Here is a 13,124-nt window from a genome sequence, read left to right as displayed (position 1 = left end):
AATCTTGTGCTTTCTTTAATGTATGGGGTAATCACATTTACAGTAAACTATAATTTCTCTCTCCAGGTCCCACTGATCTCAGTATGAAGTCTGTGGCTCCCACCTCCTCCTCTTCCTCCAGTTCTAACAGTCACGGTGGTCAGGGTGGAGGCGGGGGAGGAGCCTCGGCTCAGCTCAGCCCCCCTGAGGTCACAGCGGTGCGGCAGCTCATCGCCGGGTATCGAGAGTCTGCCGCCTTCCTGCTCCGCTCCGCAGATGAGCTGGAAAGCCTAATCCTGCAGCATAACTGAAACAGAACCAGGCCAGACCGGGCCGAACCGTCTCCCCAGACTCTCCATCTGCACTATCACCCTCAGTGAGACATCTACACACTCAACTGAATAAAGAGTCAAAGTAAAGAATACGAGTAAAACTGCATTGCACAATTGGGCCATATACAGCAGATGGTAGATATATGGTACACATTCACAGTTTATATATCACAGGAGCAGAAACAATGAAAAGAAGAATACAATCCATAATTTCACACTGATCTTAGTGCCCAGTTAACTTCTGCTATTCCCATAACAAACCTACACCCTACCCACTTCACCCATTCCCCCAGAAACACCCCGAAGTCTTTTCTAAGCTCTGAGGAGGTAATTTTCAAACATGTATTGCTGCTTCAGATTTGACCTTCTGTAACTGATTGTCGTAAGAACGGGACCAAGGCACAGCGGATGTTGAGTTCCACATATTTATTACAAAGTGAAACTTTAAGCAAAAACAATAAACGAACACCGAAACGTGACTACGTGGTGCACATGCACAAACACAAAACAATATCCCACAAACACAGGTGGGAAAAATAGCTACTTAAATATGATCCCCAATTAGAGGCAATGATTACCAGCTACCTCTAATTGGGAACCAAACCAAAACACCAACATAGAAATTTTAAACTAGAACACCCCCTAGCCACGCCCTGACCTACTACACCATAGAGAACCAAGGGCTCTCTATGGTCAGGGCGTGACACTGATCTGTTCATCTCAACAGTAGTTTTTAAAGTTTGAAGATTTAGGTATGCAAGCAGGGATGTTAAACCTGTAGGGTAAAGCACTGTAATGTTTCCAAGCCTTAAGGCTTTGGATTGTAGGCAAAAGGTTACTGCTTCTGGGAAAAGTGTGGAACAAGGTGCAATATGGAAGATAATCAGTAAATGTGCATGCGTGGATATGCCATTTGGCAAGTCAAGCCAATATCCACATAGTCATGATGGCTTTTTGCGAGACTTTGTGCAAAAGGAGGTCTTCTTATGGTACCTCTACCTCCTCCCCATGCTTTCAGTCTCAGTGTGATGAGCTAAACTGAAAAACAAACATCCCATACTTTGTGAGGCTCCACTGGGAGCAGAAACATTAGTTGTCAATCAGAATGCTCTATAAATGGAAGGGGGAAAGGAAGAAATAATATCCCATGGCAGCACTGTAGCTTCATTGTTGTTTGTTTTGAACGTTGCTCTTCTTTGTCTCTAATATAACTGAAGTCTTTCATTGAATGGCACCAATCAGACAAATGTGAATAGGACACAGAATGATCTGAAACTTGAGAATATTTCATAGTCCAATCGTAAGAGTTTTGTAAGAGTTTGTGTTGGTTTAAGTCAGTCAGATATGAACAGCACATGGTTGCGTATGGACTTTGTCTCATGAACGTCATGTGGTCGTGTCATGGAATTGTATGAGGAATGCATTGCGCTCCTTGTAACAGCTGTTGGCCTGCTATAGAAAAAGATTTCCCTCCATATCCCACCATATCCTCTCTGCCTCAACTCCTCTTTCTTACCCGTCTTTGCATTTCTCATCAACAGAAATTGCGCTATCAAACACAACACTGTTTAAAAAAAAGTAGCAAAAGACAATCTTGAAAATGTGTGATCGCATCACAGTTTACTCTCACAATTCTTGCTATGGTGTGTGCGCTGTACGTGGGGGGCAGCACAGAGTACCGTAGCCATAAGCAGAGCACATCCTTTCTCTGAACAGATACACAGACAGGCCAGTCAGTGGAGCACTCAGCACTAAGAAATGTGTAGTAAGAATTCTATTTATCTACTTTTGTTATTGTTGTTGAATGTTAGCATTACTGTGTGTTGTTTTTGATTTCTGTTTGTTGTGTGAAGTGATGTGGAGTGGCCCGTTTCAACGCTCTTTTGTACGAGACATTGTAAACAAGTTTGCTCTGTAAACTTAACATTCGAAAACAAAGAAAACAATTACTTCACGCAATCAACCTGGTCAGCACCTTATAGATTTGTCAGATAATTCATACCAGAGAGGAATATATTTCAGTGTCATTTATCATAAATGATTGAAGTCAGCAGCACATATATTAACTAAACTGCTGGGATGATCAATCCAAGAACCGGTCAGTCTATGTTAAAGTGACATGCACAAAATAATCTGTCATTTATTCATGGTCACCATCCATGACATAATTGGACTGCTTTATTATATTTCAAATGTATAATCTATTGCAAGTTTGGAAGCACTTTACAGCTCAGGATAAAATAACATGGTACATTTTTGTAACCGGACGTTGTTACAGAACATCATACTTGATTCATAAATTCAATTTACACATTTAAGCTAAACGTGCTTGACAATGGGATGGTGATGGTGGTATATGATGAGAGCTGAAATGAGTGTGTGTTTTGCTTTTCATTTTGGTTGTCTGTACTGATTTAAATGTAGATATTTTTGTCCACTCAACTGATAATTGTATGCAGGGGTGCAACTTTCACTAGGGATGCGGGGTGGGGACACATTCTGAAATGGCATTTTTGTTCCCCCCCAGTTTTATCATTGGAATGTGATACAAAATGAGGCAACGGTGTGCTTTAGGACCATGAGGATGTAGACTGTTTGGAGTGTTTATCCGACTGGATAAAACATTTTTAAAAAGACATGTCCACCCACTTCTAAAACCAAAGTTGCGCCCCTGATCGTATGGATAATTTGATGTGGAACACATAAGCACTCTTAAAATGCACAATACTGGGTTATAAAGTTTATGGCAAGGCTCAAGCCAGACTCATCCAATGTCATTGTCTTAAAAACTAAATTACTTCAATCGGAATTTTTACTAGCAACACAAGTAAAGTACTGCTTTAAAAGCTCATTATATTTTGCATACATCAGACTTCCGAAATTGTATTTTAGCTACACTAGTCAGGCTTTACAAACTGTTATTTTGAAAAATCAAGGAAGGCTCAGGCGTCCACGCATTTCAACACGGTTAATTTGGATAGACTTCTTTGGATAGACTTTATCAATCAACTTGATCGCTACCTGGGGCTCTGTCCCGCTCCTCTTAAATGTCTTCCGTGTCTCCTCCACCTCCATTTGCCCCTTGTCTACTTTTGTCCAGCCATCATTTCCACCAGCCATCAGGAAACTACTATCTACACTTCGTTATTTTACTGATGCCGGGTTGATCTTAATTCTATTCATCAACGTCTAACTAATGCATCACTTTGCTTTGTGTGTTCAAAAAAAGGAAGAGATAACTTTCTCTTCTTAATTTGTCTTAAGACTAACGAGCTACATTTTATGTGTGCTGCAGCTACTGTGACCAATGAAAACACAACCATTTGTAGACACATTTTAGTGGCCAGTGGGATTCCTCTTTGCATAGGCAGGACAATGTAATGTATAGATGTTTGATAAAAAAAACTGAGCGTAAAAGCCCTAGTAGCTTGTGCATTGCTGATGTGGTCAGATGTTTGTATAACTGTTCAAAGGGCTGTAAAAGAAACATTTTAATTCTAAATCGTTTTTCTGTGGGGTACAGCACTGTTCCAGAAAAATCTACGCCGTTTCAACCCTTGCCTGTTTTAAGTTATCAGTTGGTGGTGCTTTGTAAAACGTATATTGTTCTTGATATTACTTTCTTTGTTACTTCTCCTGCATTGGTCAGAGACTGCAGTTCTGTGCGGGGGTGTAATTTACTGTATACCAATGTGACGCTTTGTATTTTTTCCTTCTGGTTTTTTGGACTCAGTGAAAGTGTGATGTTTACATGTACAGATTTTTCAAAAGACTTTTACTTTTCGTCCATGTTATTTTCTCACCCTACCCCGCCTGTTTCTATTTACTCAGACATGTCTTTAGTGCATTGCATCAAATGCAGACAGATGTGACTGCTTTGAACGGTGGTCAGATCAGATGACATTCACATGGCCAAAGTGAGGATAGACTAAGACAACCAGGTTGGGGTTGATATCTGATGATGGCTGATAGCCCTATAGGGATTCTGGAGTGAGAGGGAGCGTCACGCCAGTTCAAAGTGCACCGTGAATAGCCTACCTCTGTCTGAGATTTATCAGTAGCATAATGATACACGGATCCCCCACTGAAGGATTGCAGATAACCCACCAGTTTTCCCCCTACTGAATAGCCCTCTTTAACATGCTGATAGCAGCTCATGGCATCTGGTGTGGAATTGATTCATTAGCATTTAACTCAATTACTGAGAAACACAAAACATTTAATAATAGAACATGTGTACAGTAGTTGAAACATAGTGGCAGCCAATCATTTTATGATGATTCAATTATGATCACATTCCCTGGTTGTTATAAGGAACACTTTGACCTTTCGTAACAGCTCCTCAGTGATGTGATGTAAAAGCCATTCCCCCTCTCCTGGTCCTCAAGGGGGAACACAGGAACCTCAGGAAACGCTGAATCTCTGAGTTTATTTTTTATCCATTATGATCTTTGCTGATGACAGTAAAGTCTCTCTACCTATTACCATGACATTTATATGAAACGTGTGTCATTGTTTTGTACATTAATCATTGTGATCTAAAAGTGGAGCTTTTTCCAGTACCTGTGACTGAATATTTAGATTTTTTTGAAAAGTGTTTATAGGTATAAATATTTATTGATATATGTGAAGCGACTAAAAAGACAAAAGAAAAGGCAGAAATATTGTCGTTTGTTTCATGCAAAGCCGCCCAGACAGGATATTCTCTGCCTCTGACATATCACTATTGATGAGGGACTTGTGTTTGTTTTGAAATAGAGCTTTTTTTCAGTGTAACGTCAACGCTACGGTAAAAAATGTTGGTTACCAACAGCAGCATTGCAAGGCTCTCTTCTGAGATGTCAGTAACTGAATAAAACAGTGCGATGAGCTATCAAACCGAAACTTGGCTACTTGAATTGCTTTCCTTGATTGGGGGTGGAGAGCAGAGAATGTATGGGAGAGATGAAGAGATGGAGTAGCCTTGTGGATAGACGTGCTCCACAAGCTCTTCTCTGTTGCCATGGTGCCTCTTCAGTCTCTTTGTGTCAATATATATTCACAGAATGACCAGGATACGGATGCAGTAGTACATAATCATGTTCAATGTCACTATCTGAGCTGCTGCACCTCCTAAATGTGTCTATATCCACAGCGTCCAACACAGTTATATAGATTTTTTTCAATTAGCTAGTGTACGCTATACAAAGTCTCCTTCCAAGGCCCCAAATATGTTTAGAGTGTGCAGTACTCAGCCTGTCGTGCTGATGACACAGAGAGAAGAATGCATTTTCAGTTCATCAGGCTCAAGCATCTAGTAGAATGATGATGTCATAAGATGCAAGCCATCAAACAACACTTGAGAACGAGGGAACAGAGTAGATGGAGTCTCTTTTCTTAAGGGTCTTCTGACAGTGTACCAATATGTAAAAAACTGCAGTGACAGCCTAAGTCCACAAGAGATCAGCAACGAGCCAGAAAGCAGCAGCATGGCGATTGCAAGCAGCCACCCAGTTAAACTTCAGCAATCAACCAATAACATTCACAGGGGCGCAGCATAGGACCAGGACTAGCTGACAGTAACAGAGCTGACTGCAAAACTGTGGGATTTTCTATGGGCTTAATGTATGTTAAAAGTGTTGTTTATGCCCGTACTTAGCTGCTAATAGCATGCGTGTTTGAGAGAATGACCTCAGTCCAAGTGGACAATATCTGTGACTAAGTGAGCGTGTGAGTGTAAAGTTATTATAGTGCACTCATTCCAAAGAACTGAGAGTGTTCTGCATCATGTGAAGAAATAATATCAACGCTATTTTCCTTAAATGCAGTCCATTTCAATTTGACAAGTCTTTATTGTGGCCTCTTCGTTTTGAATGCAGGCCTTAGCAATGGCTTAGTTAAAGAAGGATTGGTTGCAGGTTTACATGTTTCTGGCTGGAAACAAAAGGCAAAAGCTATTTCACAATCTGGGCACATGTATAGAAATGTATAAGCATCCAGTTGGAGGGAGAACTTAGTCCTACCTTGACCTGCCAAGAGAGTACCGTACCAGAAGCACAGGCTGGGTTTCCCTCTCTCATGCTTCACATGCGGCAATTTATCAGACCTATAAAGCTCAGTGGGGTTGCATTATAACTGTACTATAACATTAACTAACTTATTCTTTCAATGTATTATTTGTATTATAACTATCTTATTCTCCAGAGTTTATGCCTTTGATCTTTATGCTTCAGTGTTGACCAGAAACGTGTGGCGGTGACCTGAGTGATACTTTATTGCCAGGAAACTGGTGTTGTTGACACAAAACATTACTGAGCTTATCAATCATGGGAAAGGAACACTTCAGGGAACACTGTGTTAACATGGAAGTTCCTATTGGAGCATGTGCACCACAGCGCACAGTCTGCAAACACTCAATAACATGATCCTAGTGTGTACACGTTCTCCCTGCATGCTGCTGATCAGAAATAGTCCAGTGGTAGAGTAACACATTAACCCTGGCCTACTGAACTTGGTGGCTCTGGCCACAAACACTGTGTTCCCCTCCCCACACAAACACAGGGAACATCCTGACCTTGGCTTTGGCTTCAACACTAATTCTAACCCTAGCATTATGTCCACATCCCAGTTCAACCCTAACCCACAACCCTGTTCAACCCTAACCCTCAACTTCATGTCCACATCCTGGTTAAACACTAACCCTAGCCTCAGGTCTAACTTCAACCATTTGAGAGCATGCTGGATGAGCGATTCCCATGTCTGTAGAGAGTGGAACATTTTTAGTTCCCCAATTTCATGGTATCCAATTGGTAGTTACAGTCTTGTCACTGCAACTACTGTACAACTCAGGAGAGGCAAAGGTTGAGAACCATGGGTCCTCTGAAACACAACCAAGCCACACTGCTTCTTGACACAATGTCCACTTAACCCAGACACCCCAGTGTGTTGGAGGAAACCAGACACCCCAGTGTGTTGGAGGAAACCAGACACCCCAGTGTGTTGGAGGAAACCAGACACCCCAGTGTGTTGGAGGAAACCAGACACCCCAGTGTGTTGGAGGAAACCAGACACCCCAGTGTGTTGGAGGAAACCAGACACCCCAGTGTGTTGGAGGAAACCAGACACCCCAGTGTGTTGGAGGAAACCAGACACCCCAGTGTGTTGGAGGAAACCAGACACCCCAGTGTGTTGGAGGAAACCAGACACCCCAGTGTGTTGGAGGAAACCAGACACCCCAGTGTGTTGGAGGAAACCAGACACACCAGTGTGTTGGAGGAAACCAGACACCCCAGTGTGTTGGAGGAAACCAGACACCCCAGTGTGTTGGAGGAAACCAGACACCCCAGTGTGTTGGAGGAAACCAGACACCCCAGTGTGTTGGAGGAAACCAGACACCCCAGTGTGTTGGAGGAAACCAGACACCCCAGTGTGTTGGAGGAAACCAGACACACCAGTGTGTTGGAGGAAACCAGACACACCAGTGTGTTGGAGGAAACCAGACACCCCAGTGTGTTGGAGGAAACCAGACACCCCAGTGTGTTGGAGGGGAAACCAGACACCCCAGTGTGTTGGAGGAAACCAGACACCCCAGTGTGTTGGAGGAAACCAGACACCCCAGTGTGTTGGAGGAAACCAGACACCCCAGTGTGTTGGAGGAAACCAGACACACCAGTGTGTTGGAGGAAACCAGACACCCCAGTGTGTTGGAGGAAACCAGACACCCCAGTGTGTTGGAGGAAACCAGACACCCCAGTGTGTTGGAGGAAACCAGACACACCAGTGTGTTGGAGGAAACCAGACACCCCAGTGTGTTGGAGGAAACCAGACACACCAGTGTGTTGGAGGAAACACCGTACACTTGGCGATCGTGTCAGCGTGCACTGCACCCAGTCCACCACAGAAGTCACTAGTGCACGATGGGACAAGGATATACCTGCCAGCTGAAGTTGTTGACAACTTCAGTCAGTTTAAAACTAGTGAAGTATTCACATTTGGTCCATACTATAACTAACAATCCTGAAAGTGTATTTTATTGTGTCCTTGTTGATATTATCAGGTGCTGACTCCACCAATGTGTTGAGATCATAGAAAGTCTGTATAAAAATATAGTGTACATTCCCTTTTATCCCCTAAACTGTGAAAAACAATGTGAATGACTCTGCAGCAACACAGAATGTTCCACAGGTGGTTGACCTATATTTCAGAACAGGTGTACTGTATTATATAAACGTAAGCCATCGTCTTTACCAATTAGCTGTTGCTAATCATATTGTAGCCTAATCGGCTTAATTGCATTAACAGTGGCTGGCAGCATGTTATAAAACAGACACTACACTCATCAGTATTGTCATGAACAAAACTGACAATGGACTTTCGGGGATTATTATCATTTCTGTTATCTGGTTACAGATTGTGGACACCAGAATGGTTCATTCTCAAATCTGTCTATCTATCCCCTATCACACTTTACAAGTTCAGTATAGTGGCCATGGGTTAAGAATATTGACTCGTTATAAACGTTATTATAAACTACACTTTCATCACTAACTTAATAAATCAGGTAAAATAACTACTCAGCAATTTCTACCCTAATCTTGTTAAGATTGCATTTTAAGTTGTGTGTGTAAACTATATACACACAGTTATGATTAACAGTATATACAGTACCAGTCAAAAGTTTGGACACACCTACTCAAGGGTTTCTTTATTTTACTATTTCTACATTGTAGAATAGTTAAATCAAAACTATGAAATAAAACATATGGAATTAAGTAGTAATTCTAAATAAATCACCTTCAAGTTCACTAGCAAAGCACACGTGGAGATCATCCAGTCACCTACTCTGCGTCTCAAAGACATGGCAGTTGGAACCAAAAATCTCAAATTTGGACTCAGACCAAAGAACAGACTTCCACCGGTCTAATGTCCATTGATCGTGTTTCTTGGCCCAAGCAAGTCTCTTCTTGGTGTCCTTTAGTGGTTTCTTTGCAGCAATTTGACTAAGGCCTGATTCACGCAGTCGCATCTGAACAGTTTTTGCGACTGCACTTAACTTTCAAAGTTCTTGAAATTTTCCAACCAGGTCTTAGAATGGACTGTTTCTCTTTGCTTATTTGAGCTGTTCTCGGGTTTCCACCCCAAATAGGGCTCTCTTCTGTATACCACCCATACCTTGTCAACACAACTGATTGGCTCAAACGCATTGAGGAAAGAAAGTCCACAACTTAAGGCATGAAGCTGGTTAAGAATGCCAAGCGTGAAAAGCTGTCAAGGCAAAGGGTGGCCACTTTGAAAAATCTCAAATATTAGAATTTGTTTAACACTTTTTTGGTTTAGTCTTTCTATGTGTTACTTCATAGTTGGCGTCGTCACTATTATTCTACAGTATAGAAAATGAAAACCCTGGATTTTTTTTCAATTGAACCTTTAACTGGGCAAGTTAGTTAAGAACCAATTCTTATTTACAATGACAGCCTACCCAGGGCAAACCTGGGCCAATTGTGCACCGCCCTATGGGCCTCCCAATCACAGCCAGATGTGATACAGCCTGGATTCGAACCAGGGACTGTAGTGACACCTCTTGCGCTGAGTAGGTGTCCAAACTTGACTGGTACAGTGTCTATAGTTAGACAAACAAATATTTAGGGACTTAGTCACTTGAATAGGGAATACAATTAAGACAAAGTATTCATTGCAAGAATTTTGATTTATTCAACAGCAAAAAGCATGATAGAGAAATCCTTTTGTCTTTAATAAAAAAATATATTTATAAACACAGAGGGAGGAAAAGCAGCCTCAATCACTAAAAAGTTTTAAAATCTGCTGCCTCAATCTCCGACTAAACTCAATGTGTGGGGTGTTGGAGAAGAGATGGAATTAGGAGGGTGGTGGGCTCCCTTGTTCCACCTTCCCAGAGTCACTGCTTTCACTGAGTTGCCTACTGAGCTGCTTCTTTAACACCATCTCCCTGGCGATACACGCCACCTGCCCGTTGGTCACTGTGTACGTTCCACTCCTGCAACAAGATATATTGTTTAGCTAAAGAGGTACAGAAAAACAATTAACCGGTTACTTAAGGTGAGACATCTTACAAAGGACAAATTAAGCACAACATTTAAACTATGCATGGTTTTAATCCATTTGTGTGACTCTTGGGTCAGGGAACTCACTTCTGTTCAGATCCAATCATGCCGCCAGGCTGGTTCTGTTTGTTTGGGAAGAAGAAAGAAGACCACCAGTGACCAGAGTCCTGTCTCTGCAGACCTGAGGAAGAGAAAACAAAAGGAAACTTTAGGAACCGAGTGAGAGATGATGTTCTTAAGTAAAACTTGTCAGAGTGCGAGAAACTGGTCTGTACCTGGGGGGTGTGGAATGACTTCGCCAGCGTACTCAGAACTGCCACAGGAGCTGTTGCTAGAAGTGGAGCCTATGCGCCTTCTATAGTAATCATGGGTGGCGATGAGAGAGCCAGTGGACGGAATTGATGCCATTCTCTTTAACTCCGCTCAAAGATGGAAAACCTAGGGAAGAGAGAAGGGGATATTAGGAGTGTGGAGACAGGAACCATGCAAGCAGAGGCTGGGATGAGCCAAATAACATTGCTATGGATGCTGCTAGATGTCATTAAATGTGCCATAACGCATCAGTCTCAACATAGGCTTTTGTACAGATTTGTCTTTGTGGAAAGTGTAAGACCCATTTAAAGCAGCCTGCAACCCATTCACAGCATTGCGACACCTCAGAGAACAGGCCTATATTCAACTTCATCCAAAGTGAGATAGAAACATGCCTGAGTGACAAATTCTGGATTACTAGCATCATCCAGTCACAGAAGCCTATCATTAGCCGATTTTAGGCAAACGTGTGTTTCCACTTCCCATGCTCCTGACCCCTTGAGCCTCTGATACTGTTGGCTTAGGCCCCAGTCTGAGGGGTGTGATAGAGACCAACAGCTGTGCAAAGTGATTTCCACACCATGATCTGCAAATAAGTGGGCTGTCTGGGACCAGGGTATGCAGGTATAATGTTCCAACTTCCAGGCACCTATCCAGGAAAGTGCACAGGCTAGTTGAGTCACAGGACTCAACACTTGGTGCTAGGCGCTACAGGACCTCTAAAAAAGGTACTGACTAAGCCACTCGAAAAGCAGGATATACCAGAAAGCAGGACTACACAGGATGCAAAACTCTTCTCAAACACTGCCGTGGAATGAAACATGCTAAACATATGGTTTTACTCCGCAACCAAACTACATTGCCACAAACTAGTGGTTTACTGAGAAGCAACCTGATTCCATTTGATGCTGTGTCAGTTTTATCAGGTCCAGTCAGGGCAGAAGTTCAGTCCAGATGGTTACTGGCTAGGGATTGTCAGGGTAATGCATGTCTGTGCTACATAGGCAGTCGCAAAACATCAAGGATAAACTAATCCCCTTTACACAGTGGGGAAAAAAAAGACTTACTGCTGTTAGGCACTATTGGATGTGACTGTACATTAAATTCATGCCAGCATTGCCAATCACACCTCGTGTGCAGAAAAATAAGAGACCAGCACTGGCAAGTGTATGATAAAAAAAACAGACCATCTAGACAAAATGTAGATGCAAAGAGACTGTACAATATCAGCAGTCAAGGCAATAATTATTCAACAAATTAGAGAATTCTCTTTGATGTTCCTCTTTGATGATCAGAATCAGATACAAAGCTGGTAGAAAGAGAACCCCCACATTCTGATTTCACTATTTCAAGGCTATTAGCCTACATTGTTAAAGGAAATATGGAATATTTTTTACAATTTTTTAATAAATTTGTGCCAGGACAATAAATAAAATATATTTAGTGTAGGTCAAAATATGATTGGACACACATTGTCCATTATCTGGGCAAGTAGCCCAGCATATTCAATTGCCATTCAAGCTGGCATAGTCAGAGGCGAATATTTTTTGCTTTTTCTAAAAGCAATCTTACCTTTTTATTTGGCGTTTGATGATGTTGAAAAACACCAAAGGCGGTGGGTCTTTTGGCAATACTCGGTGAATTAAGCTAAACTACTACTCTTGCCCATTTGTGGTATGTTCTCGAATAGAAACCTTCAAAGTATTTCTGGTGTGCTCAGTGTAGAATGATAAATAGGGTCAAGCAGCTAACTTTATACAGTGGGCGCTGTGACGCTTCCTGGACGAGCTGCTCATGGGTGGGGTTAGGGCACGTTTAGGCCTACGTTTCAAGGGAAGCCAACCTGGACTCAGGAGTAGACGTAACATAGTAAACGTAAATACATACTGAAAAAAGCAATTACTTTTCGTATGGTGTGTACTAATTTGTGGATATCCATCATCCATTTCGTATGATATGTTACATATTACAATTCTTATGATATGTTACGAATTGCAATGTGTACAATATGTTACGAATTTGTATAGGTATGACATGAGTTCCAATTTGTTGTGGCTACCTATATGGATAATGTAAACTAGGATAGAGGTTATGGTTAGGATTAGGGCTAAAGTCAGGGTTAAGGGGTTATTAAGGTTAGGGGTTAGGAGGCCAAAGGGTTTAAGTTTTGGGGTAGGGTTAGCTAACATGCTAAGTTGTTTGAAAAAAAGCTAAAAGTTGTAAGTAGTTGCAAAGTTGCTAATTAGTTAGAATTGTCCTTGATGAGAGTCAAACACAACCTTTGGGTTGCTAGACTTCGCGTTATATGCACGCACGCCTTCCGTCCACCCCGACCAACTATACCCTATGTAATCATACCGAACACATTTTTCGGATGTACGTTTAACATGTTACGTCTAGTCTAAAAAGCTGGGCAAGCACAAAACATGAGCGCAATCAA

General features: G+C 41.9%; 2 protein-coding genes across 2 annotated transcripts in view; one reads left to right on the top strand and one right to left on the bottom strand.

Annotated features, from left to right (window-relative positions):
• Positions 1–5,195, top strand: part of LOC106567217 (nucleolar protein 4-like) — a 29,135-nt gene extending 23,940 nt beyond the window's left edge. The window contains exon 11 of the mRNA XM_045693222.1: positions 67–5,195. Within this exon, the coding sequence (XP_045549178.1) occupies positions 67–290 (224 nt within the window). The 3' untranslated portion in view covers positions 291–5,195. The remainder of the gene's footprint in view (positions 1–66) is intronic.
• Positions 5,196–9,977: 4,782 nt separating this feature from the next.
• ppdpf (c20orf149 protein) lies at positions 9,978–12,387 on the bottom strand. Its single transcript, NM_001139699.1, has 4 exons — positions 12,257–12,387; positions 10,648–10,810; positions 10,460–10,553; positions 9,978–10,305 (listed from the first exon to the last, which is right to left on the bottom strand). Exons 2-4 carry the CDS (start codon positions 10,778–10,780, stop codon positions 10,167–10,169), a joined length of 366 nt encoding a protein of 121 aa, NP_001133171.1. The 5' UTR covers positions 10,781–10,810; positions 12,257–12,387; the 3' UTR covers positions 9,978–10,166.
• Positions 12,388–13,124: the final 737 nt, after the last annotated feature.

This window comes from Salmo salar, chromosome ssa13, assembly GCF_905237065.1.
Source record: "Salmo salar chromosome ssa13, Ssal_v3.1, whole genome shotgun sequence".
Classification (NCBI taxonomy): domain Eukaryota; kingdom Metazoa; phylum Chordata; class Actinopteri; order Salmoniformes; family Salmonidae; genus Salmo; species Salmo salar.
This window is presented reverse-complemented; position numbering and strand designations above follow the sequence as displayed.